Genomic DNA, 26,759 nt, shown 5'->3' on the forward strand with positions numbered 1-26,759 from the left:
TCATATATAGATCTCAGATCCCAGAATTTGATGCACCGTCCCCAGGTCCAGGCCCTTTCCAAACGCTCTTCACGCAGCAAAGACGTCTCTCGGCTCAAACATCGCGGGCGCCGGCCTCTCCTACGCGAGAGGAAAGCAACAGCAGCAGCAGCCGTGATGGCACCTCCTTCCCTCTCCCCCTGAACATGCTCGGTGTCAAATTATTGCCATTTCTGTTTGCACGATTGAACGAGGCCTTGATGGCTTCCCCGCGTGCTCTTTACGCCTGCTTGCCCTCGCTTTGAAGCTTGGCGTAGTAGTTGTCGCCTGGTGAAGAAAGAAGAGCGAGTGAGTAAGGTAGAAGCCTAAGCAAGAATAACAGCAGACACTCACGACGCTGAACGGAAGGGAGGTGGACGCCGTACCTGAAATTACGCGAGGAAGGAGAGAAACAGGTCGTAAAGTCAGCAAAAGGCGAAATGTGCTTCACTGGATATAGGGAAGCGCACCAGTAGCCGTAGCCGGCGACGGTGCCGCCGCCGAGGGCAACGCTGAGGTCGAGAATCAGGCGCTTGCGGAGCTTGCCCGTGATGGCGGGGAGTTGGGCGACAGGCATTGCGTAAATCTGTTACTGTAGCGGCGTCTTGCTTCGTCAGTAGCTGGATAATATAAAGGGCAAAGATGGCAGAAAAGATACTGACGAGAAGCCTGAGGGGTCGAGATTGAAGGGAGTGAATGAGAAGAGAAGTGAGCGACGACGAATCAAACGGTCGCGAGAGGACCCGAAAAGACACGTGGCATTTCAAAGCCTCACCAGCTTCTAAAAACGCGAACATCCGTCTGTCTGCGCTCTCTGAGAAGACCAAGACGCGCTTCTTTCAGCGAGGCCTCCTGGCGATCTGGACAAGATGCCGCCTACTCGAGAAGACAAGATTCTCATCATGACGACGGGCTCGAGGACCGTCCGTGCTGTACTGGGCATCAGCGAGCTCTTCCAGAGGCCCAGCGTCGAGGTTCTGACGAGGGCGGGCCTCGTGCTTGGAGAAACCAAGCAGTACCTCGTCGGCAAGGACCTCGACGCAGCTCTTATGGAGCCGGGGTCCGGTGACAAGTTGCAAGTAGTTTGGCCTCTGAGAAACGGCCAAGTGCACGACTGGGATGCCATGGCCGCGATCTGGTGCGTTGGTCACTTCACTGCCATGGATTGATGGCTTGTTCAGCTCACAAAGAGACCAACAGGCACCATGTCGTATTGCAAATGATGCCCATCCGCGCCTCTCGAAACGAATCACCCCTCCTCGTCTCACTTCCTGCCCCATTCACACGCGATAGCCTTGCGCGTGCGACTCAGATCCTCTTTGAAACGACGAATTGCCCCTCGCTGTCCGTCACAGAAGAGGCGCTGCTTTCCATGTACGCGGCCGGCTCCACACAAGGAATCACCATCGACGTCGGCTGGGACAGCTGCGCAGCGACACCAATCTCAGACACGGCTGGAGTGTTGACGCATGCCATCACAAGGAGCGGCGTCGGCATGCGTCACGTCGCCCTCTGGCTCGCTCACCTTCTGGCCAAGGACGAGAGCGTGGTGCATGCGCTAGCTGCTCTCGCTGGATCGCAAGGCTCGTCAGAGGAACAGCTCTCCCGGAGGCTCTTCAGACTAGCGAGCCATTTGATCTCCGAGGGACACGTTCGAGCCAAGACGGAAGGTGGGGACGAAGGAGACAGGCGGGATAAGGATGGAGAAGAGGAGGTCGAATTCGACGTCGCCGCTGCCCTCGTGGCTGGCCGCGAGAGAGCAGCGATCGAGGAACAGGAGCGGAAGAACAAGGCTGCGTTGCAAGGAGAGCACCACACAGCGCCGTCAGGAGGCGCAGCAGCGACTCAGAAGGGCGCAACCGACTCAGAGGGGGCCGTCGAGACGACATTTGAAGGGATCAGGCTCCGTATTCACCCGGCTCCCCTGGGGCAGGCTTGTGAACCGTTGTGGGATCCTACGGTGCTATTGTCGCTTAAGGGGACCTTGGCGGAAGCTGCTTTGCGCTCATTGGGAGCCGAAGACGTCGGCAGTGGAGTCGCTCTCAGCGAAGACTGGAGCACCTGCCGCTCGGTGCAGGATGCCGCTTTCGCCAGTGTCGACCAAGTGACAGAAGCATCCACTCGACCTGCACTTTGGGAGAGCGTCGTCGTTACCGGCGCTCCTGTCCGATTGGTGCCGAACCTGACTCAGGCCGTGAATCAGGCATGCACTGCCTTGCTTGCCTCCTCGGCCGCTGCCGCAGCCTCCGCTGGCGTGACTGGCGACTCGACGCCCATCGCTCCCGGCCCTGGGGGTGTTATTCTTGGAGGAAGCGGCCGAGACAGTCCCAACCTGCTGGGCATTGCCTCTCGCGATGCTGGCGCCGAGGGTGTCGCGCAGCCTATCAACGTCCGAACGCTCCGTGTGCCCGACTACTTTGCAGAGTACAAGGACCGCAACGACCTGGCCCCGTTCCTCGGCGCAACCATCTATGCCAAGTTGGCCTTCAGCGACCCATACGGACGAAACACCGTCTCAAAGGCAGTGTACAACGAGCGAGGCCCAGGTACCAGCTTCGCCGTTCCCGCTCTGTCATCATAGAGTGTCTTTCACCTCTGTAACGTAAGAAACAATGTAATTTTATCGAAGAGAGGATGATATCTGTCCTAAATTTATACTATCTTCTCCGCCTGCCATTACACCGAGCGAACCGCCAGCCGTTTGAAGTATGGCTGCCTAGATCGGCACTCTCACGCACGGGCTCAGGGTGCACTTTCTCAAGGCTTCACGCCATCGAGCTCGTTGGCCTAGAGAAGGGGTTTGACGAGTCAACAGATAGACATGACCACAAAATGCGGCTGACTCACCTTCTTGATAGCATCGCTTCCCGAGGCAGTGTGAATCACGACGGCGGGGTTCTCCTCGTCACCGTTCTTCTTGATCTCGTTTCCGCGCTTTGTGGTAGCCGTCGCTTCGCCGTCGACGACGTCCAACACCTCGCCCTTGGGGTCTATTGATGGGGTTTGAGCGTGCTGCAACCTGCTCTTCTTCACGCACGAAATGTCACTCACGTCCCTGTCCCCACTTCCACGACACTTCGTCACCCTTGCTCAAATCGTGAGGATCAGTAGGCATTTTGCTTGGTTTTCTTCTCTCCTGATGTAGGCGTGATGCAAGTTCTCATTGTGTTGTTCCCCTCTTCTTATACAGGCAGTGGATCCATTGCTTGCGTCAGCCAGCCTGCCAGATCCGTCGTCGATGTCACATCCATCCATCCAGCTTACGTACTACTCTTGGGCCACCCAAGATGCGTCACTTGCGAGTCTTAATTTCTGAGCCCTGTCTGCTCGATCAGCCTGTTCAAGACACGTACAGCTACAATCTATATTCGTCACCTTCTTTTGCGTCACCGGCTGCTCTCGTCCGCGGATGCACTTTCCATTTTCTTTCGTCCGCGTGGCTTTTTACCTGAATCCACCCCTCCCCGCACAGACAAAGCAGCCCAGCATCGGCCCCGGCAACCATTTGACGTCCGGAAGATTGTTCTCGTCTCATCACCAGGCAACGCGGATCAGCATCTTCTCCCTTTACTACTCCATCCCTCTTTGATACAGGACTCAAACACAACTGATCACCAAGCAAGATGCCAAAGGACGCAGCACCCGACACGATGCCAGAGCTGGCGGCAACGACCCTCTTTGACGTGTCCGGCAAGGTCGGCCTCGTCACGGGCGGTGGCTCGGGCATTGGCAAGAGTGAGTTGCTCTGTCGAAGAGACACTAGTCTTCTCCCCGCTCATTTCATCAACCGTCTTTCTATTCCTTTTGACTTTCAGTGATGGCGGCTGCATACATTCGCAATGGAGCCAAGGGTGAGTTGCTGTCTTGTCGTAAAGCAAAAGAAGAAATCGACTGAAAAATCACTCTTCCAGTCTACATCGCCTCGCGAAAGCTGCCCGAACTCGAGAAGCAGGCTGCAGCCCTCTCTGCCTTGTCCCCCAAGGGCAAAGTCAGTGAGTCAGAACCTCTTTCTGTTTCGTTGAAAAGACAGAATGACTGAAGCGACGCGCACACGCAGACGGCCCCGCCTGCATTCCCCTCGAGGCTGACATCTCGACAAAGGCGGGATGCGACGCCCTGGCAAAGCAGATCAAGGAACGCGAGTCGCAGCTCGACATTCTTGTCAACAATGCCGGCCTCACCTGGGGCGCGCCTCTGACCGACTTTCCCGAGGCAAAGGGCTGGGACAAGACGTTTGCCATGAACGTCAAGTCGCAGTTCTACCTCACTGTTGCGTGAGCCTCTGTCTGCTGCAATTGTTTCCCCGCGTTCGTTCTGACACTTGCGCACACAGCCTTCTTGACCTCTTGGAAAAGGGAAAGAGCAACGAGAGTGAGTCAAAGGTCGACCGTCGTATATCTCCTGTCGGATTAACAAGTCTCTCTTTCTCGACAGACCACGCCAGCGTCATCAACATCGCCTCCGTCGCTGCCTTTTCGCCCCTCGCCGAATCGGGTCTGGCCGCCCCAGGCCAGGGCACCTGGTCTTGTGAGTGAAGACGTATTGAACAGAGAGCAATCGTGATGTTGAAACCGCATGTGCGCAGACCAACCGTCAAAGGCAGCGTCTGTGCACCTCACCCGCACCATGGCCAACTCGCTGGCCGAGAAATTCATCCTCGTCAACGCCATTTGCCCCGGTGTCTTTCCCAGCAGGATGACAGCCTACGGACTGGCTGAGAACAAGGACATTCTCGAGGGCGTTCAGCCCACGGGCCGCATCGGCTCGCCCCAGGATATTGGCGGCATGGCCCTCTTCCTCTCTGGACGTGCTGGTGGTCATGTCACTGGCCAGGCGGTAAGCTGTCTGTGCTGTACCTCTGTGCGTGCCTCGGGTGCTCATATTTCTCTCCCTTTGCTCAGATTGCCGTCGACGGTGGCCAAATGCTCCAATTCATGCCTCGCCTGTAGACACTAGCACCTCTACCGCTTTCCTTGGAATTCCACTCGGCGCTGATGGCCTGAGAATGCATTGATATATGTTCGATTTGATGGAATAGTGTACAGCTTTGCAGTAAAGTCGGTAAAGAAGACCCCCGGACTACTTAGGCGTCCTCGACGTATCTGTCTTCCAGAGTCAGCACCTGCTTCGCTGTCAGCTCTCGATGGGCTCGATGCTTGCTCACCTCTTTCGGAGCGTGCGATACTTCTTGAGCGAGTAGAGCGTTTCGGTCTCTAGCGATGGAGAGTCAGCCATGCATCCATGCATCCAGTCAAGAAGTCACTACCTGCTGAGGTAAGGTGAGTTACTTACCCTTTCTCACAAACTCGCCCAGGGCAAGCTTCTCCTCGATTTCTTTATCGTCGGTTAACGCTGCAAAGCGCCGAGTCCTGTTGCGCCCGTCGAGCAGTCAGCAGTCTGGAAGAGCAGGAAGAGGCAAGGAGAGAAGAGAGAGAGCGCACTGACATGGATTGCAGCTTGCCGATGAAGTTATAATTTGGGTCTGGGTACTCTCGCTGTGTGGACATGCAACCTTTAGTGAATGAATATTCTCTTTTGCGAGGGTAAAGGGTGGAGAGCACTTACGCCGAGCCGATGAAGCGTCTTGTAGAGCCCAATGGCGCGGGGACGAAGGTGGTGTCCGACGGGCGGCATCGTGTTGGTGGTGTTGTTAGAAAGGTGGACAGGACCTCCACAGTGGTCAGACAGGTCGGTCTTGGACAAGGACGCGGGACCGGACTGGTAAGCACGCGGAGTGGTAATACGACGACACTGCCTTTCATTCTGGCCCGAAGACCATTGCTCAAGTGTCTTTTGCTGTCCTTGCTACAGTTGAGCTACCGCTTCGAAGACCAGTCGTCGCAGCACTGTAGGTCAAGCTCGTCTGACCTCTCTGCCCTGGACAAGGCACGTGCGCTGGCGCCTCGAGAAGACCAGAAATAATCGAGGGTTCAAATAAAGCGTGCCTCAACCCCCCCTACCCAACACTGCCCTCTTCTTCAGCAAAAACCATGTCGGGAACAGGTGCACCACTGGACATTGTAGCTCTGCGGAAGCGGTACGCGGCCGCGGGGCAGGAGCACCTCTTTCAATTCTGGGACGACCTGGACCCGGCGTCGCAGGGCACGCTGGCCAAGCAGCTCACCGAGCTCGACATCGAGCGCGTCAATGCCGTGTATGCGCGCGCCATCGAGGGCGAAAAGGAGGCCGCACAGCTGGCCGGGAAACGCGCACAGCTCGAGGCTCCCCCACGGCAGAGTACCGTCTCGGTCCAGGCGGGTAGCGACGAGGAAAAGAGGCTTGCTGCCGTGGGCCTCGACGCCATCGCCAGCGGCAAGGTCGGCGTGCTCCTCATGGCCGGTGGACAGGGCACGCGGCTGGGATCGAGTGCACCCAAGGGCTGCTACGACATTGGGCTCCCGTCGCACAAGAGCCTGTTCCAGCTCCAGGCCGAGCGCATCGCCCGGCTGCAGAAGCTCGCGGCCCAGCGGGCGGGCAAGCCAGAGAACAGCGTCGCCATCACCTGGTTCATCATGACGTCGGGCCCCACGAGGAAGCCCACCGAGGCCTTCTTCCAGGAAAAGAGCTATTTCGGACTCCAACAGGACAACGTCATCTTCTTTGAGCAGGGTGAGCACAACTGCTTCTCGCCTATTTGGTACAAGACTGACAAGAGTGTCCAACAACAGGCACGCTGCCCTGCCTGACAATGGACGGCAAGGTGATGTTGGACTCGCAGAGCAGTGTCGCCAATGCGCCTGACGGCAACGGTGGCCTCTACTCAGCCCTGCGCCGACCTGTCGGCGCGGCGAGGCAGGACACCGTCGTGTCGCTGCTCCAGTCCCGCGGCATCGAGTATCTGCATGCATATGGGGTGGACAACTGCCTCGTCAAGGTCGGCGACCCCGTCTTCTTGGGCTGCTGCATCGAGAAGCAGGTCCAGGCCGGCGTCAAGACTGTTCGCAAGACGGAGCCCAAGGAGAGTGTCGGCGTCGTGGCCAAAAAGGACGGCAAGTGGGGCGTGATCGAGTACAGCGAGATTCCACGGGAGCTCAGCGAGGCGCGCGACGCCGATGGCCAGCTCACCTTCCGCGCCGCCAACATTGTCAACCACTTTTACACGACGTCCTTTCTCGCAAAGGACGTGCCCTCGTTTGAGGCCGAGATGGCCTTCCACATTGCTCGCAAGAAGATTCCCTGCGTGGACCTCTCGAGCGGCCAGACGACAAAGCCCTCGACGCCCAACGGCATGAAGCTCGAGCTCTTCATCTTTGATGTATTTCCCTTTGTGAAGGACCTCGTTGTCCACGAGGTCGAGCGCAACGTCGAGTTCAGCCCGCTCAAGAATGCGCCGGGCACGGGCACCGACGACCCGCAGACGAGCAAGCGGGACCTGCTCAGCCTTCAGCGCAGGTGGCTCCAGGCCGCTGGCGCCACCGTCGCAGATGAGGGAGCTGGCATCGAGGTGGAAGTGAGCCCGCTAGTCAGCTACGGCGGCGAGGGCCTCGAGGGCGTCAAGGGAAAGACATTTGACAAGACGCAGATGATTGACTAGTTGTTTTATTGATATCGTCAAATGCATCCCCTCTCCTTTGGCAAATACGATAGAAACAATATCTAGAAGGGTAGTGAATGGAAGGCTTAGGAAACCTTGTGGAAAAGATCCTTGTCTGCATCGAGGTAGTCAAACGCCGACAAGGGCACGCCCTGGGTCCTGAGGATGCAGTAGGCCGAGGAAAGATGGAAGTGGAAGTTGGGGACGCAATACTTGACGATGTAGTCGTACGCGGTAAATTTGAAGGTGCCCATGCTGGCTGTCACCATGAGGACTTCCCGCTGAATGTCGCCGTCCATGCTGCTAGGACTCAGCGACTCGAGGATCTTGAGCGTCTTGTCAATGCGCTCATGCAGCTCCGCCATTGATGCCTCGTTGTCCTCCATCTTGGTGGGCGGGTACCCGGCGACGCGCACGGCCATGTGCTTGCATGTGTCGCTGCACGACTGCACCTGGTACGTCAGGCTGTAGCCCCAAGTCGCCCTTGTGCTCAGTCTCGTCTGTATTAGAGGGCAATGGGGAAGTACGCAACTCACGGACGCATGTCCTCAATGAGGCGGTAGGTGATCAAGTCCTTTTCGGGCACGGGCTTCGTCTTTGCGAATTCCTCGGCCTTGTTGAGGAAGAGGTGCATGTTGCGCAGGCCTTTGATCATCATGGGCACGCTGGCCTGATAGAGGGAGATGCTCGTAGCCATTCTTGTTCTTTTGAGAGTAAGGTGGGGTATTGGTAGAAGCCTCTCGCTGAGAATGAACTGGGACAGGACAGAGGAAGAAAGGAGGGCTCGAAACCAATCTGGATCTCTCTGGCTTTTAAGTCCGGTCTGTGCTTCTCCCAGGGACAGGCGCATTAAAGGTGACCCAAATAGTCGCGCCGAGAAGCTTGTCTAGCTCCGTGCGTGCGGTGGCCCGTGCTTCTTTGAGCGACGGCACGGATCCAATCATACTGTATATTCCACATAGTAGTCGTCAAGAGCAACAATTTCATCCGAGCGCCAGTGATTCCTATTGTTTTGCGCAGAAGGAGGAAGTCCAAGTGTCCCATCTTCCGCCTCCATTTTTTACATCGGCTTTCTTCTCACTTGTGGTCACAATCATCGTCGCTTCTAGACTTGCGCCTTCCTCGCCTCACTGTAACAAATACGAGGCAGAGTGGGGAGGGAGATGGCCCACCAGAGTCAATTCACGCCGTCGACAACAAAGCACGCGCCATCGTCGTCAGAGATGCACCTCGCCGAAGACGAGGCGGCTGTCCTCCTCCTTGGCTTGCGAGGGAGTGGAGGCCCGGCTTCCTCATCTTCTTCGCCACAGCCGCAGCCGCAGTCGCAGCCATCGTCGTCGTCTTGCTCAGGGGACAGCGCTGTTGCATCGACGAGTAAGGTCAAGCTTGATGAAACGGAGCCGCTTCCCAAGTCTTCGGGCTCGCCGTGTGCTACACCCGTACGGGTCATTGAAGGGCGCATGAGGCGGGCATCACTGACTAGGAGCCAGTCCGACGAAGATGAACGTCGGGTTCGAGGCCGGAAAAGCGTTAAGGAGGAAGACGGGAAGAGGACAGACGAGGAGGAAGAGGAAGGAGACACTTCAAGCAGTGCCGATGCCCATCTCCGACGCGGTTCCCGACACAGGAAACAGGTGGAGCGGCCCAACATGGTCAAGACGCCTGGCGCGGGGCTTTACAAGGGCACTTCGCACCGCAAGAGGCACAGCGGCGGACACGCGAGGGGCTCGACGGCGGCCGCCAAGGCGGAGTTGAACGGGGTTAGTGTGTCACGGGCGTACAAGCGTCAAGGCCCAAAGAGCACGGCTGACCTGACTCAATTGCAGAGTAAGGTGAAGAAAGACGTCGTGGACAAGCCTGAGGGGCAAGGATCCATTGCCGGCATGGTAGTAGGGGGAGGAATAGAAGATGCCAGGGTAAGGGCTTTGCACGAGGCATCGATAGACGGCGACGACAGAACCGAGAGAAAACCGGTTTTAGAGAATGGAGGCGGCGCGCATGGGCCGAAGATACCGGTCAGGGCAGGGGAAAGTGGGCCAGAAGACCGACCAATTGCAAAGGTTGCCCTTCAGGCTGAGGACGCGAAACCCATCTTCATCAAGAGGGAATTTGTTCCTCCAAGACCGCTGCGCGTCAAGCAGGACCAGGGTCTCTAGTCTGTCACACCTCTCTGATTCTCAGACATGATAATAAAGGGTCGCTGTTGCCTTCTTCTCATATTGAAAGTCTCCGCCGTAGCAGAGATGCTCCTACTTTGGTCACACAAGACAATTCTGGGCGACTCAATAATCAACGGCTTCGAATCGAGAATTTTGGGTGAACGCTTGCTTGCTCGCGTGGCTGGCTTGTGCGCGCGCGAGCTTTATTAGAGTGGTAGTAGTAGTAGTGTCAGTCGCCCACGAAGCTGTAGAACCACCACCGATCGGATATTGGGTCGGTATGGAGGGCTTGTGATATCGAGCGACGACTACGTGACGCCCAAATCAGGACAATTGTAGACCATGGGGCTTCCAGAGGGGCAGCACGAAGCGGCCCCTACGCCGACGCCGGTGGGGGGCAGATCGTTTGCTTCGCCAGCCATGGTCCGCATCCTCTTGGCGCCCGCTGGGCCCGACGTGACCCCCGCCGAGTTCGACAAGTGGTCGGCTGCCGTCAGAAACTGGGAGAGTGTCAAGCTGACCGAGCTACCAAAAAGCCAGACGGGCCGGCCTGGACCTGGTGAGTCCCTTTCTTGGTCATTTTTGTTCCCCTCTCTTCTCCGTGCGACGATCCCAAACCTCTCTGACTTGGGCATCTACAGCGACGGGCAGCGCAATGGCGAGGACGGGCGAGGTGCATCTCTCATTCATAACGTCCTATGACCCTTCGCATTCCTTCTTGGCGCCTTTCAGTATGCACAGGCAGGTCCTAGGCGTGCTCGGACTGGGCACATCGCACAGCCAAACGGACCGAGAAGCCCTCGAGAGGGCGCCCACCGCCCTGCGCCAGCTGCACCCAAGCGCAGTCGTTCATCGTGTCTTTGCCTTTGACACGGGCGCGGCCAGACCGCAGACGATTGATCTCAGCTCCATGACGAATCCGGGTGAAGCAATCGAAGCAGCTGGCAAGGGTGAATCGGCAGTGTCGGCGAACGGGTCTGCAGCGAGTAGCTCTAGGCCAGGGTCCAGCTCAAGCTCACGGTCGAGCTCTTCCAGCTCAGGCGCAGGGTTCGGCGATAGCGGAAAGAGCGGACTTGTTGTCTTTCCCGCTGTTCGCAAAGACATGAAAGATGTGCGCTTTTACCTCAAGACGCTCATTCCTGACTTCGTCTCGTCGCTCCTCGATGGCGTCCACCAGATCGTCGAAGGGCTCGAAGGTACACCACTGGAGACGCCTCGAGAAACGCTTGACGGGGTCGTGTCGAGCACCGCTCCGAGCGCTCCTTCGGCCTCCTCGTCCACTTCGTCGGCTCTATCCGCGGGCCTGGGCGCAAACGTGAGCACGGCAGCGAGCTCGGCGGCAAGCCGTGCCTCGGCTCTTTTCAGCTCCTTTGGCTCGTCTTCCTCCTCCTCTTCTTCCGCAACGTCGACTCCAAATGAAACCTCGACACTGTCCTCAGCCTCTTCGATGATATCCTCGTCGTCTTCCTCTTCATCGACCGGCGGCGATTCCCCTTTGCGCAAGTCGACGCTTCCTTCGACCAGTGCTACAAACAGTAGCAAGCGCTCAAAAACAGGCCAGAGCATCGTCAGTGCTGGCCCAAGGGGCCAAGGACGAATCGCAAAGGTCAAAGCAGACTATCATCTCCTTGCAGGCGACCTCTGGTCTGCCTTGACCACGTATGATGCGTGCATGGCCCACCTCGGAAAGGAGAGAGCGCTGGCTGGAGGTCAAGACTCGGTCTGGTACGCAAGTGCGCTCGAGGGCTGGGCCGTCACGAGGGTCCTCGTGAGGCGCATGGGAGGTCTGGTGGAGGAAAAGGTGAGGATCACTACTCGTTTTCGTAATTATGGCGCTGCATGCTGATCTGCTTCTCTCTGCCATCCTCCAAAGGCTCCTAGCTTGACGCTGCCCTTGGGAGGGACTAAGGAAAAGACGGCCAAGGAGAGGGAAAAGGAGAGGGCAGCGGGTCTGGTAGATGAGTTCGCATTCAGCAAGCAGTCGTGGTCCGACGTCGCAGAGGCCTGCTCGCTGGCCCTTCAGATCTACACCAAGTGCCTAGCCCCTCCGTCGTTCCTCCTCGAACCAGCCAAGTCGGTGACGAATGAAACGCCCCGCGACTACACGCACCCTCTGATTCACACCAATGCTTGCTTGTCCTATTCAAGACTCCTCTTGGCCATTTGGGCCAGCGGAGGTTGGAACGGGGAGACATTTGATCAGCTCCTATATGGAGGCGTGCCGCCCGCGCTAGCCGAGACGACAAGGCCCACGCTGGCCGTCTACACGCAGCACTCGACGGCATCGTCTGTACAGAGGAGCGACATTGCATCGCCGGCCTCACTGGCTCTGACACACTCTGCCCGGGCGCTCAAGGCGCCCGATCAGGTTCACCTTCTCTGCTCTCTAGCCAGCATCTTTGGCTGCATCGGCTTCGCCAGGAGGGAAGCATACCTTCTCCGACAGCTGCAAACCCTTGTCGTCTCTCTACTGGCAAAAGCGATAATCCAGCAGCGCAGGCAGACGGCCGTCGCCTCGACTTCGCTTCGCAAAACTGCACTGGCAGCCGCGGAGGAGCGGCTGGGAAGCCTTGTGAGCCAGGTGGCATGGGAGGGCGCCGGCGAAGGCACAGACTCGGTCTTGGTCTTGGCACTGCAGACATGCGAGACTTATGGCGTCAACGTTGATGTCTTGCCGCTCAGCAATATTCCTTCGGACCATATTCTATCCCGCGCAGCATCGGTAGATGGGCGAGGTCCATCCGGAGGCTCGTCTTTGAGCTCACCGCTGCTCAACCGCGGCAGTCGGTCGTCTTGGGGCGCCAGCGCCTCATTGGACAGCATCATGTCACCCACCGCCTCTTCGTTGTCAAGGGACACTGCAGAACCGACGTCATTACAAGACGAAGCCCCCTTTGGATGGGCCGAGCAGCAAATCGGACTGCTCAAAGAGACAGTCTGCGTCGCCGAGCTTCTGTCAGACAACATTGCAATGAGCTTCTTTGCGACGCTGCTCTTGCGCGACTTTCATTGGTTTCTCTCGAAAGATGAGCAGGCAAGAATCGTCAGGGGTCTGCAGCTCGTCACCAGGACGGCGAAGATGCAGGAGGCGCGGGAGCTCGAGGTCTCGTACTGGGGCCCATCTGAGCCCGTCTGCGGTTTGATCCTCGAGCCGATGCGCGACGATCAAATTCCGAGGAAGAGGCCTGCTGGAGAGCTTCGTCGTGGTCGTGGATCTGGCGCAACGGCGAAGGGTGAAGAAAGCACTATCTACAACTCCTCGTCGTTGGCACAAAAAGCCCCAGCTCAGAAGAAGGGCGAGGGTAATGTCATCGTCGCCGAGGAAAAGGTCGGGTTCCTTGTCACGCTGCAAAATCCGTTCGAGATTGCCCTCGAGCTTACTCAGATCTCGCTCGACACGTTTGGCGCCGACTTTGAAGCAGATGTCTTGCACAACGTCAGCGTGCCCCCGTCTTCTTTTCATACCATCCGCTTGAGCGGCAAGGCAAAGGAGACGGGGACCCTCGTCGTTCGTGGAGTCGATCTGACGCTCGCCGGATGCGCGCCAAAGACGTTTGCCTTTACCCAAATGGATAGCAGCAACGAGAAGCTCTTCATAGCCCGGCAGAGCGAGATCGAGGACCGCAAGACTCGATTGAAATCCAGTGGTCTGGACGCGAGGCCATCCATCGTTGCAGCTAAGCGTCACTGGCAGACACATTCCTCAACGAAGCCAGATGACAAGCCTGCACCGCCGAAAAGGCTCGCAGCGAGCAAAGCGGCTCGTGACAAGTTCCTGGAATGCCAGGTCCTACCTGCGCAGCCAAGGCTGACAATCCAATCGGTCGGCGTGGCTGTCTCATCAGGCGCCTCTTCTGCTTCGATTACCGTGCTTGAAGGCCAGGCGACAGAGCTCAAGGTCCGAGTCCGTAACGAATCCTCTTCTCCCTCGTCTTCGGCAGATCTTCCCGTCGACTTTCTACGTTTCACGCTGGACGATGACCTGTCGGCGAATGCGCGTGATGTTCTAGCCGATGGAGACCTGCTTGCGCAGGACGCTCACGATGTCGAAGAAGATCTTCTTCAGAGGCCTGTTCTATCGTACGACGTCGAGCCGCGTTCGGGTGCCCATAGGATTCTACCGGGCAAGAGTAAGGTGCTCACGCTCAAGCTTCGGGCCAAAGTGGACTGCACGAGGCTGTCTATTGGTGTAGAGTACGGTTTTGTAGAGGGAGAGGGGAGAGGCGGGCTTGAGACAGAGGAAGCGAGAGATTTCTTCGTTAAGAGCTGCAAAGTCGAAGTGGGCATCTGCGTCTTGCCCATCGTTAGATTGGGCGAGCTCGAGATCTTACCTTTGCTCCAAAAAGAGAAGGAGGAAGATGACAATTGGTGCTTGGTGAGCTTTGGTGTGCAAAATGTGCACTCTCATCCGGTCAAAGTCGCCTTTCATGTCAACGGTGAGAAGCCCCCATATCCTCCTTTACAAAGCCTTGTGAGCTGACTGTTTGTCCTCTCCGTACAGACAACGACGACAGCGACGATTCACCCTCCGCCTCTACTTCCACGCCACCGCAGCGCCGGGAAGTTGTACAGGAAGTTTCGCCTTCATCGACCATCCGACTTTCGATCCCTATACGTCGCCTTGGTCTCACCAAAACCGACCTGGCGCAAGCGATCCCGAACCTGTCCTCGCACAGACAATTCATCGTGAGCCGCATCAAATTCACAAATGCCCAAGAGCGGGAAGCAAGGAGGCGCTTCTGGATTCTGAGGGCTCTCTGGAAGCGCTTGGGGTTCTTCTTGGACCAGGGGCAAGGCAAGCCGGGCTGGACAGACGTCCGAACGGGTGCAAAGGGCGACCTGGGCTGGGATGGGCTCGCGGCATTCGGGGAAGAAGACGAAGACTCAAGAACAAGGACCACAGTTCTGGAGAGGTTGACTAGAGAGCCTATGAGTGTTCAGCTAGAGGTTCGCTCGCAAGGCGAGGTAAAGGTGGAACAACCGACGAGACTCGTCGTGCGTGTCAAGGATCGGTCTTCGACTAAAGAGGAAAAGAGGGTGAGGATGAGGTACAGGGTCATCGCGCTCGGTCCACCTACGCGACGCTTCTTCAATGACGAAGGCGGAGCAGATGACTCCCCTGAGGGCCGGAGGATCTCATACGACGAGTTCAGAAATCACCAGGACACCCACCACGGTGGTGGCGCAGGACAGCGTCTCGGGACAAGAGATGAGTCGAGCAGGGCAGTAGGCCAATACTGGTCCTTTCTTTTCGTCACCGACGGGTCATGGAGCGGGTACCTAGATTACTCGCCAGGCAAGGGCGGGCAAGAAGCTACTGTGGAGCTTGGCGTGCTCTTCTTGGCCAGCGGAACTTTTAGATTTGCCGTTACCGTCGACGAGGTGCGGTCACCACGTCCAGACCTCCAGTCAGCAGCAGAAGAAGAGGAGTTGAAAGGCGCAACGAGCGAGATCGTACAGGTTCTCGTCTCTGACGACGAGGACTAAAGTATTGTAGAAGCCTCGATGAATTCTAATGCCCAAATCTGCAAAAGCATCTTCGCTGTCTTAATGACTCATCTAGAGGGCGTCTATGACATTCAATGGTTGTTCGTAATGACGGAGGAGAGACTGGGTATCTTAGGGCCACAAAGCCTTGCATCACAGCAGCTCTCCCTCGCCCTCGTCCTCGCCGAATCCTTCGCCGTCGTCATCGCTCCAATCCACGTCTCCACTCTGCATTGCCTCTTCTGTTGCTCTTTTCATCTCGTCTAAACCCGTCACGCCCTCCAGAAACGTCGAATCGACATCGTCGAATGCCTTCTTCAAAAAGCCATCGAAGCCATCGGTCCGGTAAGCCTCGACGACGGCCTCGGAGCAGGCCGTGCACTTGTCAAAGGCCGGTCCCGTGATAAGCATATTGTTGAAGTTTGCGAGAAAGCCGCGAATCTGATGCGGGACAAGACCGAGGCACGAAGATGAGGCGGGGGATGCATTGGAGCTACTTGTGGCGGAGGGGGAAGACGAGGGTGGGGCCCAGGCGCTGTGGAGATGACGGTGAGTCGTGAGGCTTGATTAGAGGGAAAAGGGCAAAGACTTACCCATCCTTGTGCTGAAGAAGTGACACCATCAATTCCACTGCCGAAGCGCCAGCAAGACTGGCCAGACCAGGTCTCGTCACGGTGCACATTTGGTCGAGGGTTCGATCGGTGAGTGACTGGAGCAAAAGAAAAAGTCGATCAATCGGCGAGCTTTGACAAGAGGAAGATTGCACTTACGTCGGCAGGTGCTACGACGTCGTTGCAGAAATAGCAGCCAAGCCTCGGTGATTTGCCCTCTTGTGCGGGCACGCCATGTCGCATGACGAGAAAGGTGTCGAAGCCGAGCGCAGCATTCAAAATGAGCTGCAAGCAGTGGCTTAGCTTTCGCACAATTATCAGGCACCAAGTGCGGACCCACCTTGCCCTTTGCTGCACCGAGTAAGGTCGGCAGCCATCGGGACTCTCGCGAGTCCATCAGAAGATAGACGACGTCGTGCTGATCGAACAAGTCTTCCAATGCCGCGATCTCCTTCTTTGTCTGCTCGACACTGGCTTCAGGAATTGGGTGCCCAGGCATAGGGATGGACATTTGGATCCCAGTGGAATTCTACGGAAGATGAGATCGCGGTCTCTCTGAAGAAAGAAGTGACTTGCGACTCACCACACCAGGGTAGATCTTTCTGAGCTTGTCAGCTGCACACTTCGCCTTTGGCTTGCCTCCCTCGAGGCAGTCTTCGTAATCAAATAGAGGCTGTCGGACGGGATTGGAGAAGGAAACTGTCGAATTGTCGACCAACGTGATACTGCGCACGCCCCAGCCCTGCTCAAAAAGCGTTAGATAACCTGTTAGAGCCTCGTCGATCTTTTGATACTTACCAAGAGCGTGCGAGCCACGTAGCATCCAAGGGTGCCGGCGCCCAGCAAGAGGCATCTGGTAGTCTGAATCTTCTCGAGATTGATCTCGGGGAGGATGCGCCACCGCATAAGCTTCAAGTTGAGGTCGACTGCTTGATCTGCGAGCTTTGTGGGATCCATGAGCGGGCCCAGGTCGGCCATCTTCGGACCCAGCTTGCCGGCTGCGTTGCGTTCCCACCCAACAACGGACGGTTTGCTTTGATCTTCTGTCTGTGCAGAGAGGGGCAAATTATCTGGGAGGAGACGTTAATTCTCGATATAGACATCAGGAGAGCTTACTCACTGCCTTGAAAGACGAGCTGCTTGTCATCACGTTCCGTCTCTTCCATAAAGACGTCCGCAACGACGCTCCGACTCGTATGCACATCAAAACTTGCCACGTCGTCCTTCCAACAGAGAACACGTATCCTCTTGACTCTGAATCGAATGGCCAAGAGCGTCAAGAGATTCCGAAGGGGCCATCCGGGCGTTGTCGGGTGAGGTGATGGATCAATGAAGCCGACCACCCGTTCCTCGTCGCTGGCTGCGTTCGCAAAGAAGCTTTCAAAGTCCATAATACTACCCAACGACGCTTGGCCCTTCGATGTCCTTGCGAGGAAGAAGCCGGCATTGGGGGTCCCGCCAAGCGTCACTCTTCTTTCGTGGACTTTTTGTGCAAATGAAGCGAGCTGTAAGGAGGAGAAGAGCTCGTCAGGCCACGATCAGGAAACCATGCCCGATGAGCATCGCACCTGCTCGGCTCCAAGCACATCCAATGCTCGTCTACAGCTAGGTTGTTGCCCCTGACCGCCTTGCTCCGTGACGAATTGCCAATTGGGTCGGGCCACGAGACTAGGAAAGGCAAACCAATGGACGAACTTGTACTTTTTCAGATCGGAGAAGCATAGCACCATGAACCTGGTGAGCTCCTCTACGGGGTCTTCGGACGTCAAAAAGGCTTGAAGCATCTGCGTTCGAATCGCTTTGTGAGTGATGATCAGCTTGTGCCAGAGTAATCGCGTGACGCACCGAGGAGCCCAGGTCGTTGAAGATAGCCGTCTTGTCGGCTTTCTTGAAATCCTCAATCGTATTGAAGTTCTTGAGTGTACCTTTCGCAAGAAACCCATTGGGCGGGATTGGTCTCCGATCCGAAGAGCTGTACATGACAGCAGTGTCGTGTGAGTTCATGACTGGGGAGAAGAGAGAGGAAAGGAAGGGGCAGAAGGCGCACTCACCCATCGACCAAACTTATGCTCTCTCCATCACAGCTGATGCCACTTGCCAGAGCGATGTCTTCGCCGGTGGAGCGGTCCTTGACTCGTTTGCCAACGCCGTAGTGCCCCTGTACCTCAACGGCCTCATCGGACAGCTGCAGCCGGTCAATCTTGAGCGCTGCCAACGTCGTCCAGAATGAAGGAGAGATGGCGGAAGAGAATGGCGTAAATTGGACGATCTGAGATGCCGAGGTGGAAGCCATCTTGCCTTGCGTTTCCTCTGTACCACTAAAGAAGTCCAGAGATTCCAGGCCTTGGCTCGATGCAGGTGAGGAGAAAGGGAGCGGACAAGGGAGGTGGGGACGCACACACCAACACTACTCTAAATCTAATTTCACCTCCCTAGCTCAGCTCAAGGTTTAGCTGACTAAGCACGCACGTACGATCCTTTCTGCAAGCAAGCAAACATCTCATGATCGATGGGTGAGAGAATACACATTGAAAGATCCCGTGGTAGAGATTGAACTAGTAGCCACCGCCACCTCGGTTGAGTTGGGCCAGACGGTCGGGGTGAATTCCCGTTGGTCTACCTGGCGGAGGTGGTGGCATCGACGGAGGTGCGCCAAATCCAGGTGGAGGCGGTGGCGGAGGCCCAGGCATGGGCGGCCTCGCAGGAGGCGGGCCTGGAGCTGGAGGTCTCATCATGGGAGTTGCTCCACCATACGCCCGACCAGCATAGGGATTCGGCGTTGCTCCCGTCGGTCTCGTGGCGTAAGGATTCGGCGTAGCACCCGTCTGCATGGCCATTGGCGTGTATCCTCCCCCGGCTCTCACCGTAGCTGGTGTCCGGCCGCCTGCTCGCAGACCAGCACCAGGGGTCGCAGCTGCTGGTGTTCGCCCACCTGCACGGAGGACACGCGTCGTGTACTGCGTCTTGAAAGCGTTACATAGACTCATGACATCGGGCAACTCGGCCTCGTTGAGTTTAAATCGTCCCGGCAGCGCTCGAACGGGCCATCGCTGAACGGGTGCCTCTCGGTTGGCTTTGAAGCCCAAGATGAAGACGCCAGGCCTCTTCTTGTCGATGGCAAAGCCGTATTGACTTCGCGTGGGATTGGCAAGGGAAAAGTTGGTCAGGTAGCGATGAAGATCCTCATCTGACCCTTGGTACTTTTCGCTCGACATGAGCATCTCCACCATCCTCGCCATAGGAGCGATGTGGCTGACGAGCAGCTCATCGAGATCCGAGTACGAGGCACCACTTGCCGTACCACCATCTCCACCGGAAGAAGGGTTACTAATCCGTAGAATTCTGCCGACTTCTGCGTCTGGATCCTTGTCCAGCTCAAGGACATCTAGATGCTGGTAGACGCCCTCATCGACCTTCCAAGTCACTGCGAGATGATCGACGCCCTTCGAGCTTGGTCTCACGATTGCTGTACCACGAGGCATGTTGGCCAGATGCTCCTCAGCCTGGCCTGCTTTGAAGTTGTGGAAGTTGGGGTGCCGAATCAAACGAGCTCCGCGAGCGTTCTTCTTCCGTTGACGAGCGATTTCGGCCTCCTCGCGCTCCTTCTGAGCTCGGACGTGATCGAAGTAGCGCACATCGACTGCCACTCTCCTCCGCTCGGCATCTTGCTCCTTCGCCAATTCTAGGTGCGAAGGCCTTGCCGTCAGCTCTGCACGGATCTGGGCGGCGTCGACATCGATGATCTGCGCCTTGAGCATCTGCTGATGTTTCACGAGATCTCGGATGTGCGGGGGCCGCTCGCCCCTTGCAACATACTCCTCTGTGTCAAATGGCCGCAAATACTCCGCGTGAATCGTGCCTTCGATGCCAGAATCGAGCCTGACACTGACATAATCTCGCGTGATAGCGACGACCTGCACGTTGACGAGGCGCATTGTGTCGAAAGTCGCTTTTGTCTCCCCGGTGAGCATGGTGAGAATCTCTTCGTTGTTCGGGAATACAAAGTCTCGCCGCTGCTCCACGAGTGGGTGCACGAGCTCGCGGGCGACCATCTCGAGGAGAGAAAGCTTACGCTCGCGCTTTTCGCCTCTCCTTGCCATTTCGGCCCAAAGATTGCGTTCGTAGTCGGCCATGTCGATGTCGCCTACCTTGCTCTCTCGGCCTGGGTCCTCCATCAGCTCCTTACACCAGGCTGAGGGATGTTGGCCCTCCTCGCGGTCCTCTTCCGTCTTGCGCAGTGCGTCAAAGGCAATAAACCGCGCATATTCGTATGCTTCCGGATGGATTCTTGTCGCATCCAGAGCGTCGATCTCGCCTTGCATCCTGGCCCCCTCCTTGTTCCGTGATGCACGCGTCGGCGCAACGCTGCGCACAACGAGGAAAGCACATGCGTTGTGCCACACGTTGAAGCTAAGGATCTGCATGTCTTTGCTCAGCATCTCCGATTCTGGTGCGCCAATCAAGAGGGCGGCGCGATTGACGACATGACTGCCGAGCTGGGTTGTGATGGCTTTCAGCAAGGCGTCCGCCTTGCGTGGACCCAAGCCGGCCACATAGCGCAGTAGGTTGGCGTAGTTGGCGTCAATGATTGCGCGGTTGATGTCAACACAGACGGTATTGACCACGGCGACGAGAGCGCGTTCGAGATAGTGCAGCAGCCGTTCGCGAGGGATGAGGTGCTGATAGGTGTCGTACCGGAGAGCCAGCAGGTCTTCGTCCGAGAGGGCTGCGAATTCCTGCAGTGGCGACTGAATATAGCGAGCCAACCCAACGCAATATCGCGCTAGCTTGCCCAGTGAAGGGTACTCCTCGGCCGCTCTGGAGCTGTGCTGGTAGATCCTCGCCACATCGTCGTGGCAGGTGACAACGTCTATCTGACACAAACCCATGTCCTCTACTGGCACTTTCTTCCGCTCTGCGATGATTTTCACCGCTTGTGCGACGCATTCCTGGACTTGCGCTCGAAGCATGATGGTCCGCGGCGAGAAGCCACTTACGACGACGACGTCAGGTCGTCTGCTAACAAGGAGCTCGACAAAGTCTCGAGAGGGATGCCGCGCACTTGGGTCTAGCGCCTCGGTTGACTCGGGCTTGGGTTGAGCGATAGTGTCGTACTCGTTGTGCTCGCGGAATCGCCCGCCTGAGTCCAAAAAGACCGTTTGAACGCTGTCCCTTCGCGGGTCGCCATTACCGTGAGACACAGCCAGAACTTTGGGAAAGCCTTCCTTTTTCTCGTCCTCTTCATCGTCCTCTTCATCTGAATCGTAATCCTGGCCGTACGACTCGATGTTCTTCCGTCGCAAGAGCTCGCGACGAGCCCTCATGCTCGTCGACTCATACGGCCGTCGATCCAATCTGCTCGTCATTGTCACCTCGCAGGTGCGCCCGAGGAACTCCAAGCACTCTTCCCGCAGCCACTCGCGCACCCAGAGCTTACCAGCGGGAAGCAGAAAGGAATCACAAGCTTGCTGAATAACATCCTTGCGAACATCGTTCCACTCCTGGCTGATCTCGCTGAGCTCGTCGCTCTTGTAACTGTTGAGCAGCATGTTCTCGAAGTCTCGCAAAGCTTGCGGAACGATACCGACATCGACTGTGACCAGGAGCTCCTCTTCGGCCTGGAGGATCATAAGATATTGAGCTGGTGCCAGAAGCGATTCAGCCTGGTTGACGACGGTGAATTGGCCAACAGGCTTGTGCCTGAGGAATTTGAAGTTGTAGAAGCGATGCTCCTCGTCGATCTTGTAATGGCCTTGATCGGTGGGTTCGACACTGATGACGCCAGACTCGCGCAGAAGTCGTCTGGCATGTCGCTTTAAGACGGGGTCCTTGCCTATCTCATGGGCTAATAGCGTCTTGGCAGAGTCGAGAGCCTGCTGCGCGGACATGGGTCCCTTGTCGAGATTCACGTACTCATCGGCAAGCGCAAGAGGGGCCTTCGACTCGTCTTCGGTCAAGTGCACCTTCACCTGAGCCGCCACATTTTCGGCAAGCTGGATTGATGAGATGCCGAATCGCGTGGCCAATGATGAGACAGGGGTGCCCTTGATACGCTCGTAGGTGCTGACCACAGTCGGCCGCTTGAAGGCGCCGGCAGCGCCTTCTTCGTTGCCCTCTGTCTCTGAAGACTGCTGAAGCGCCTGTACATCTCTCATCTTCTGACCGTGCCTCATGAGCAGCCACTCTGACACGTCGGCAACTTCCTCGATGCTCTCAGTGGCCCTAAGCATCCTCTCGAAGATCGCTTTTTCCTCGACGTCAACTTGCTCAGACGAGGCGAGGCGTCGGTAGGACGCCGCAAGCCCATCGCGGCGGACCAGCAGTGACTTGAACTTGAGGCACGCTGCAGTGAGGGCAGAGAAGTCTCTTCTCTGAAGCAGCTCGATGATGGTCTCTTGTTGCCCCGGTAGCGAGACCCGCACCTCGAATTCGTCTGGTCGATGGGCGAACAGGTACATCCCTTCTCTTCGATTGTTGATGATTTGCTCGACCATGTTACGTACGCATGTAAACCAAGCATCTCGATATTGAGCCTGTTCGGCATTATCGTCGAGAAAGAAACGGTTGCTGCGCTGGGAGAAGCGTCGCGAGACCCATCGAGTGCACTCGTCGAGTTCTTCGGGAGTGAGGGTCCGCTCCAGGAGAAGTAAGCCTTCGTCGCCGGGCAGGGCGACCTGGAAGCGCTCGGGAAAGTCGGCGCGCTTGATTCGATCATCCTCATCGGTCATCATGCGAGCTTTCATGGCAGAAGGCTCGAAGATCTGTGCAGGAGAGAGAGAGTCAGCAAGGGCAAGATGAGGGAGAAGGGTCAGTCAGCTCTTGGTACTCACGTCCTTGAAGCCGGCCTTCGCGCCACGACGCTCTTCCGTAGGCACGATGATGACCTCACCGTCCTCGTCCAACGCCTCCTCGCCCTCCTCGTCGTCCTTGTGCAGAGCGAATTCGTACTCGGTGCCGTCACCAAAGACATCATTAAGCTCTGCCCAGGACTCGGCATCGATGCCAGCTCTGTTAGGATCAATGCTCCCGAACCCAGCTCTTCTCGCGCGACGAGCTTCCTTCTCGGCTTGCTTCTGTTTCCTCTTTTCCTCCTTGCGCTGCTCCCTCTCGCCTTCGGAAAGGTCCTCGTCCATTTCGTCGCTTTCATCGTCATCGATGAAGTCTTCCATCTCGTCCTCAAACGCAGGGATCTCATCTCGCCGACCTCTTCGAGCTGATGCTGCTTGAAGAACCTGAGCTGCTGAGGGCATGTCCTCGTCATCGTCGTCGATGGCGTCCCTCCGACGACGAGCAGGGATCTCGTCCTCGTCATCATCGTCGTCGAACATGTGTTCGAGGTCGCGAGGCTTCTTCGCCGCCTGCTCCGCATCTTGACCATCAGGTGAAGCCGACTCTCGACGGAGGCGCTTCAACCTTCTCTCATCCTTGTTGCGGCGCAGTCCCGTGTTCTCTCCGATGAGGTCTAGGTCGTCCTCGTCAAGCATCTCGTCTTCCTCTGTTCAATCGCTTGCGGATTCAGGTTTGGTCTAGAGACGCCACAATTCGGTCCTTCACTCACCCTGCTGCTGGCGTTGTCTCCTCCTCTTCTTTGCCTTTCTCTTCTTTCTCTTGCGTCGCCTCTCAGCATCGTCGTCGCTGTCTCTGTCTTCATCGGCGTCGTCATCGTCAATGAAGCCCTCGGCGATCCTCTTGGCCTCCTCGGGGTCATCTTCCTCCTCCTCTGAAGAATCGCCTTCCTCGTCAGATCCGATGATGTTCCCGCCCTCCTTCATGATGTCCTCGCCCTCTTCTTCATCGTCATCGCCTTCCTCTTCGCCGCCAACCTCAGAGGGAGCGCGATCACGCTGGGAGGGCGCAGGCGAATCAGCTGCATCACCCTTGCCATCGCCAACGGCCTCTCCTCCGCCCTCTTCATCGTCTGCGAAGCGAGCCGCGGGAAAGTCTGCCTCGTCACGGTCCATGGCGAGTGGATGATCGAGGCAGTCAGGATGGACCAATTTGCTGCCTGTCGTTCCAGCTTCGAGCGAGCGCAAAGCCAGGCAAAGTCAGTCACGTGTCACTCTTCGCAATCCGTCATTTATAGAGGGAAACCCGTCAAAACGCGTGTGGGCGTGGAGAGGGACGCGACCCTCACCAAAAAGTTCGCGAGAATCGCTCGAGCGTGAGCAACACACAACAGCACCTTGATGAGCATCAATCTCTGACAACCGTCGCTCGTTCTCGCCTGCTCCTTTACTTCTCTTTTCTTGTTTTTAATCCCTCAATGGTCGTCATAACACGACCGAGGGATGTCTCGGACCCATTCTATCGGCCACAGTCGCAAGACTACTCTCACGCCTACTCGAGCATCCTCGCCTCGTCTCGACGTGCAGCAGCTTCGACGTCCTTCTCGAGTGGTGACCTGGCAGGCTCCTCGACGGTCCTGATACTTTCTGCACTCGACGTTGACGCCCTTTGCGCGACAAGATCGCTCGTGTCACTCTTCACAGAAGATGAGATTGCGTACCGGGTCGTGCCCGTAGACGGATACTCGACGCTGGACAGCATCGTACGGGAAGATGTCGTGGGCAACACCGACGTAGGTCTTTCACATGTATCTGAGACAGATGTCTGAGGAGGCTGACATGATCGAGTTATCAGCTCCACACCGTCGTCTTCATCAATTTGGGCTCGTTGCTTTCTCTGCCCAACTACTTCACCACGACTTCGAATCCGGATCCCGACGCGCATATCTTGCCACCTCTGTGCACAGTCCATCTCATCGACTCACACCGGCCCTACAACCTCGACAACCTTTTTGCCACGTCGGAGCTCGTGGAGAAGATCTGCGTGTGGGATGACGGAGAGATCGAGGAAAGACTAGGCAAGGAGGCAAAGGCGTACGCAGAGCTCGAATTCTACGACGACGAAGACAGCGATAGTGATTCGGAGGATTCCGAGACAGAATCAAGTGCAGACGAAGAGAAGGACGAGGATGAAGAAGAGGACGAAGATTCAACACGGCGGAAAAGGCGGCGAGGAGAGGATGGGGATGATAGGCAACAATCAGAGGCAGGAAGTCAGAGACCAAGAAGACGGCGGAAAAGATCCAGACCGAGGCGCATCGATCCAGATGTCGCAGCCAATTATCGTGCAATTCTCTCCCGATATTACAACCGGGGGACATATACGAGCATGAGTGTTGCTAGCATCATGTTCATGCTCGCCGAAAAGCTCGGTCGCAGCGACAACGAGACGCTTTGGCTCGCTATTCTCGGCCTCACATCACAGTACCTCTCGTCAGCGATCGCACACGGACATTATGATGAGCTCTCGTCTGCCCTGGCCACCGATGTCGTCGCTATGAACAAGACGCCCGCCAACATATCCACCTCGCAAACCGACAAGCTGCTCGGCAAACCAGTCAATGCCGATGACGGCCGCATCCGCGTCATTCCACAAGAACTCAGATTCTCCCTGTACAGACACTGGAGCTTGGAGAACAGCATGTACCACTCAAGCTATGTCGCTGGCAAGCTTGGGATATGGAGGGAGCTTGGGCTGTCAAAGCTGCGTGGCCTGATGGCCAAGATGGGGTGAGTTGCATGTCACACAGAGAATAACTTCACTCTCCTGACAAAGTATTTTCCCTGTGCAGCCTCTCGCTTCAGCAGTGTAGGCAGACGTACGAGCACATGGATCTCGACCTTCGGGAGACGCTGTGTTCCCGTATCGAATCGATCGCCCCCGAGTACGGCCTCACGGAGTGCGTCTACCGTTCATTCCTGCGATCATTCGGGTACCGGAGCACTCCTATCAGCGCCGGGGATGCGGTCGAAGGTCTAGAGGCGCTGCTTAGTGCAGCGCATGGTGTCCGCGTTGAGGTGGATGCGCCAGGCCTTACCTTTGGCGGCGTGGGTGCGGGTGTCGGCGGCGTCAGCGGCGCATACGAGGCCGTTGTTGGGAGGGGCATGGGCGACCAGGGCAGTGAGCTATTCGGCAGCCGTCGTCTGTGGAATCTGGGCCCAGCTGGTGAGGAGGGGTGGGGCGACGACAAAGAGAACAGAGCACCAGACCAGCCGACTACAGAGGCAAAGGAGCCGCCGACCCAGCAGGAACGCACGTCGACTCGTCAGTCGAGCTGGGTGCGCAACTACTTTACAGCGTACACCGCCCTCGACACGAGAAAGACGATGAACGTGCGGCTGCTCCAATCGAGCCTATCGCTCTCAAAAGCACTTCACCGCGCCGTCGTGTCCCAGGGTGTGGCACTGATCGACAAGCAGGCAATTCGAACACTTCGAAGCTTCAGGCTAGCCATTCTCCAAGACGGGCCCCAGCTGTCGCTCTTTACGGATCCCAACCTCCTCATCCGGCTGGGCTCCTGGCTCATCTCCGCTCTGCGAGACATTCTCAAACAGCAAGAGGACAGCCGACGGCAGAACAAGCGATCGAGGTCGAAGAAGGCAACGGAAGAGGCCGCGCTGCCGACTTCTTTGCCCTTTGTCTTGGCCGCACTGGATGAGACGCGCGATCGATACATCGTCGTTGGCATCAACGGGAGCCGAGAGTACGGCGACGTGGTGAGGAACCGGTTTGGCTTGGCATTCCAGGAGGCAGCATCCAAGAGCGGGGCTAGGACGAAGCACGATCGCTTCGAGACGTGCGCAGTCGAGGTTGGCCGGGAGGACCTGGCGCAGTTTGTTGAGTCTATTCATGCTGTGGCGTAATCACATCAAGCATTTGCTGTATTCGAATCATATCATTTCTGCCGTAACCTACCGAGCCTCTGGGCCTGCGTCTGTAGCAAATTTCCCTTTTGCTCAAACTGCGTCTACCACATTGCCAGCGGCGGAAGATATCTTTTCATCTCAACGAAGTCTCTGCGAGGGACGACAGCCAGTCCATGGGCTACACGACGTCGCTGCCATCCGATCAAGATCCACAACGATGAAGGCGCCCTCGGCGTTC

At 57.0% G+C, this 26,759-nt stretch overlaps 12 protein-coding genes across 12 annotated transcripts; 6 read left to right on the forward strand and 6 right to left on the reverse strand.

The window, feature by feature from the left end:
* Window positions 1–3: 3 nt before the first annotated feature.
* FA10DRAFT_264435 (cytochrome-c oxidase, subunit VIIa) lies at window positions 4–604 on the reverse strand. Its single transcript, XM_025520646.1, has 3 exons — window positions 489–604; window positions 373–404; window positions 4–306 (listed from the first exon to the last, which is right to left on the reverse strand). Exons 1-3 carry the CDS (start codon window positions 593–595, stop codon window positions 260–262), a joined length of 186 nt encoding a protein of 61 aa, XP_025381042.1. The 5' UTR covers window positions 596–604; the 3' UTR covers window positions 4–259.
* A 262-nt stretch (window positions 605–866) lies between these two features.
* On the forward strand, window positions 867–2,652 carry FA10DRAFT_264436 (hypothetical protein). The gene is made up of 2 exons (XM_025520647.1): window positions 867–1,156; window positions 1,219–2,652. The coding sequence occupies exons 1-2, from the start codon at window positions 888–890 to the stop codon at window positions 2,597–2,599; spliced, it is 1,650 nt and encodes a 549-aa protein (XP_025381043.1). The 5' UTR covers window positions 867–887; the 3' UTR covers window positions 2,600–2,652.
* Window positions 2,621–3,321, reverse strand: FA10DRAFT_264438 (hypothetical protein). The gene is made up of 3 exons (XM_025520648.1): window positions 3,070–3,321; window positions 2,866–3,008; window positions 2,621–2,805 (listed from the first exon to the last, which is right to left on the reverse strand). The coding sequence occupies exons 1-3, from the start codon at window positions 3,131–3,133 to the stop codon at window positions 2,776–2,778; spliced, it is 237 nt and encodes a 78-aa protein (XP_025381044.1). The 5' UTR covers window positions 3,134–3,321; the 3' UTR covers window positions 2,621–2,775.
* A 119-nt stretch (window positions 3,322–3,440) lies between these two features.
* On the forward strand, window positions 3,441–5,031 carry FA10DRAFT_248235 (putative NADPH-dependent beta-ketoacyl reductase). The gene is made up of 8 exons (XM_025519483.1): window positions 3,441–3,753; window positions 3,834–3,869; window positions 3,930–4,010; window positions 4,076–4,292; window positions 4,352–4,389; window positions 4,453–4,545; window positions 4,604–4,854; window positions 4,920–5,031. Exons 1-8 carry the CDS (start codon window positions 3,642–3,644, stop codon window positions 4,965–4,967), a joined length of 876 nt encoding a protein of 291 aa, XP_025381045.1. The 5' UTR covers window positions 3,441–3,641; the 3' UTR covers window positions 4,968–5,031.
* Window positions 5,032–5,101: 70 nt separating this feature from the next.
* Window positions 5,102–5,652, reverse strand: FA10DRAFT_283471 (hypothetical protein; the record flags this gene model as incomplete). The annotated part of the gene is made up of 5 exons (XM_025523842.1): window positions 5,102–5,120; window positions 5,183–5,231; window positions 5,311–5,387; window positions 5,464–5,513; window positions 5,584–5,652. 5 exons carry the CDS (start codon window positions 5,650–5,652, stop codon window positions 5,102–5,104), a joined length of 264 nt encoding a protein of 87 aa, XP_025381046.1.
* A 115-nt stretch (window positions 5,653–5,767) lies between these two features.
* On the forward strand, window positions 5,768–7,656 carry FA10DRAFT_264441 (nucleotide-diphospho-sugar transferase). Its single transcript, XM_025520649.1, has 2 exons — window positions 5,768–6,627; window positions 6,687–7,656. The coding sequence occupies exons 1-2, from the start codon at window positions 6,009–6,011 to the stop codon at window positions 7,550–7,552; spliced, it is 1,485 nt and encodes a 494-aa protein (XP_025381047.1). The 5' UTR covers window positions 5,768–6,008; the 3' UTR covers window positions 7,553–7,656.
* On the reverse strand, window positions 7,539–8,299 carry FA10DRAFT_264443 (hypothetical protein). The gene is made up of 2 exons (XM_025520650.1): window positions 8,089–8,299; window positions 7,539–8,017 (listed from the first exon to the last, which is right to left on the reverse strand). The coding sequence occupies exons 1-2, from the start codon at window positions 8,247–8,249 to the stop codon at window positions 7,639–7,641; spliced, it is 540 nt and encodes a 179-aa protein (XP_025381048.1). The 5' UTR covers window positions 8,250–8,299; the 3' UTR covers window positions 7,539–7,638.
* A 233-nt stretch (window positions 8,300–8,532) lies between these two features.
* On the forward strand, window positions 8,533–9,847 carry FA10DRAFT_299192 (hypothetical protein). The gene is made up of 2 exons (XM_025524693.1): window positions 8,533–9,312; window positions 9,379–9,847. The coding sequence occupies exons 1-2, from the start codon at window positions 8,716–8,718 to the stop codon at window positions 9,706–9,708; spliced, it is 927 nt and encodes a 308-aa protein (XP_025381049.1). The 5' UTR covers window positions 8,533–8,715; the 3' UTR covers window positions 9,709–9,847.
* A 110-nt stretch (window positions 9,848–9,957) lies between these two features.
* Window positions 9,958–15,611, forward strand: FA10DRAFT_248239 (hypothetical protein). Its single transcript, XM_025519484.1, has 4 exons — window positions 9,958–10,270; window positions 10,353–11,512; window positions 11,585–14,147; window positions 14,213–15,611. Exons 1-4 carry the CDS (start codon window positions 10,054–10,056, stop codon window positions 15,196–15,198), a joined length of 4,926 nt encoding a protein of 1,641 aa, XP_025381050.1. The 5' UTR covers window positions 9,958–10,053; the 3' UTR covers window positions 15,199–15,611.
* FA10DRAFT_283476 (putative APG7-component of the autophagic system) lies at window positions 15,352–18,102 on the reverse strand (the record flags this gene model as incomplete). Its single annotated transcript, XM_025523843.1, has 10 exons — window positions 15,352–15,733; window positions 15,792–15,907; window positions 15,969–16,094; window positions 16,150–16,338; window positions 16,393–16,551; window positions 16,608–16,879; window positions 16,930–17,314; window positions 17,378–17,593; window positions 17,655–17,781; window positions 17,861–18,102. 10 exons carry the CDS (start codon window positions 18,100–18,102, stop codon window positions 15,352–15,354), a joined length of 2,214 nt encoding a protein of 737 aa, XP_025381051.1.
* Window positions 18,103–18,290: 188 nt separating this feature from the next.
* On the reverse strand, window positions 18,291–23,808 carry FA10DRAFT_299195 (hypothetical protein). The gene is made up of 3 exons (XM_025524694.1): window positions 23,368–23,808; window positions 22,640–23,304; window positions 18,291–22,570 (listed from the first exon to the last, which is right to left on the reverse strand). The coding sequence occupies exons 1-3, from the start codon at window positions 23,768–23,770 to the stop codon at window positions 18,365–18,367; spliced, it is 5,274 nt and encodes a 1,757-aa protein (XP_025381052.1). The 5' UTR covers window positions 23,771–23,808; the 3' UTR covers window positions 18,291–18,364.
* Window positions 23,809–24,072: 264 nt separating this feature from the next.
* On the forward strand, window positions 24,073–26,562 carry FA10DRAFT_299196 (CDC45-like protein; the record flags this gene model as incomplete). The annotated part of the gene is made up of 3 exons (XM_025524695.1): window positions 24,073–24,387; window positions 24,450–25,384; window positions 25,447–26,562. 3 exons carry the CDS (start codon window positions 24,073–24,075, stop codon window positions 26,516–26,518), a joined length of 2,322 nt encoding a protein of 773 aa, XP_025381053.1. The 3' UTR covers window positions 26,519–26,562.
* Window positions 26,563–26,759: the final 197 nt, after the last annotated feature.

The sequence above is a fragment of the Acaromyces ingoldii genome (genome assembly GCF_003144295.1).
Source record: "Acaromyces ingoldii strain MCA 4198 unplaced genomic scaffold FA10scaffold_1, whole genome shotgun sequence".
Taxonomy (NCBI): Eukaryota; Fungi; Basidiomycota; class Exobasidiomycetes; order Exobasidiales; family Cryptobasidiaceae; genus Acaromyces; species Acaromyces ingoldii.

Excerpts from the sequence above, each read along its gene's own strand:
- FA10DRAFT_299192 (XM_025524693.1), top strand. The coding sequence starts at position 8,716 with ATGGCCCACCAGAGTCAATTCACGCCGTCGACAACAAAGCACGCGCCA. Across the intron at positions 9,313-9,378 it reads CCAAGGCGGAGTTGAACGGG|AGTAAGGTGAAGAAAGACGT; the intron begins GTTAGTGTGTCA and ends ACTCAATTGCAG.
- FA10DRAFT_264435 (XM_025520646.1), bottom strand. The coding sequence starts at position 595 with ATGCCTGTCGCCCAACTCCCCGCCATCACGGGCAAGCTCCGCAAGCGC. Across the intron at positions 405-488 it reads GTCGCCGGCTACGGCTACTG|GTACGGCGTCCACCTCCCTT; the intron begins GTGCGCTTCCCT and ends GCGTAATTTCAG. Across the intron at positions 307-372 it reads CCTCCCTTCCGTTCAGCGTC|GCGACAACTACTACGCCAAG; the intron begins GTGAGTGTCTGC and ends TTTCTTCACCAG.
- FA10DRAFT_264438 (XM_025520648.1), bottom strand. The coding sequence starts at position 3,133 with ATGCCTACTGATCCTCACGATTTGAGCAAGGGTGACGAAGTGTCGTGG. Across the intron at positions 3,009-3,069 it reads GTGGAAGTGGGGACAGGGAC|ACCCCAAGGGCGAGGTGTTG; the intron begins GTGAGTGACATT and ends CCCCATCAATAG. Across the intron at positions 2,806-2,865 it reads GAAGCGATGCTATCAAGAAG|GCCAACGAGCTCGATGGCGT; the intron begins GTGAGTCAGCCG and ends CCCCTTCTCTAG.
- FA10DRAFT_264443 (XM_025520650.1), bottom strand. The coding sequence starts at position 8,249 with ATGGCTACGAGCATCTCCCTCTATCAGGCCAGCGTGCCCATGATGATC. Across the intron at positions 8,018-8,088 it reads CTCATTGAGGACATGCGTCC|CCTGACGTACCAGGTGCAGT; the intron begins GTGAGTTGCGTA and ends TTGGGGCTACAG.
- FA10DRAFT_248239 (XM_025519484.1), top strand. The coding sequence starts at position 10,054 with ATGGGGCTTCCAGAGGGGCAGCACGAAGCGGCCCCTACGCCGACGCCG. Across the intron at positions 10,271-10,352 it reads GACGGGCCGGCCTGGACCTG|CGACGGGCAGCGCAATGGCG; the intron begins GTGAGTCCCTTT and ends GGGCATCTACAG. Across the intron at positions 14,148-14,212 it reads AGTCGCCTTTCATGTCAACG|ACAACGACGACAGCGACGAT; the intron begins GTGAGAAGCCCC and ends CTCTCCGTACAG.
- FA10DRAFT_264436 (XM_025520647.1), top strand. The coding sequence starts at position 888 with ATGCCGCCTACTCGAGAAGACAAGATTCTCATCATGACGACGGGCTCG. Across the intron at positions 1,157-1,218 it reads GATGCCATGGCCGCGATCTG|GCACCATGTCGTATTGCAAA; the intron begins GTGCGTTGGTCA and ends AGAGACCAACAG.
- FA10DRAFT_264441 (XM_025520649.1), top strand. The coding sequence starts at position 6,009 with ATGTCGGGAACAGGTGCACCACTGGACATTGTAGCTCTGCGGAAGCGG. Across the intron at positions 6,628-6,686 it reads CGTCATCTTCTTTGAGCAGG|GCACGCTGCCCTGCCTGACA; the intron begins GTGAGCACAACT and ends GTCCAACAACAG.
- FA10DRAFT_299195 (XM_025524694.1), bottom strand. The coding sequence starts at position 23,770 with ATGGACCGTGACGAGGCAGACTTTCCCGCGGCTCGCTTCGCAGACGAT. Across the intron at positions 23,305-23,367 it reads GAGACAACGCCAGCAGCAGG|AGGAAGACGAGATGCTTGAC; the intron begins GTGAGTGAAGGA and ends GCGATTGAACAG. Across the intron at positions 22,571-22,639 it reads CGAAGGCCGGCTTCAAGGAC|ATCTTCGAGCCTTCTGCCAT; the intron begins GTGAGTACCAAG and ends TCTCCTGCACAG.
- FA10DRAFT_248235 (XM_025519483.1), top strand. The coding sequence starts at position 3,642 with ATGCCAAAGGACGCAGCACCCGACACGATGCCAGAGCTGGCGGCAACG. Across the intron at positions 3,754-3,833 it reads TGGCTCGGGCATTGGCAAGA|TGATGGCGGCTGCATACATT; the intron begins GTGAGTTGCTCT and ends TTTGACTTTCAG. Across the intron at positions 4,546-4,603 it reads AGGCCAGGGCACCTGGTCTT|ACCAACCGTCAAAGGCAGCG; the intron begins GTGAGTGAAGAC and ends GCATGTGCGCAG.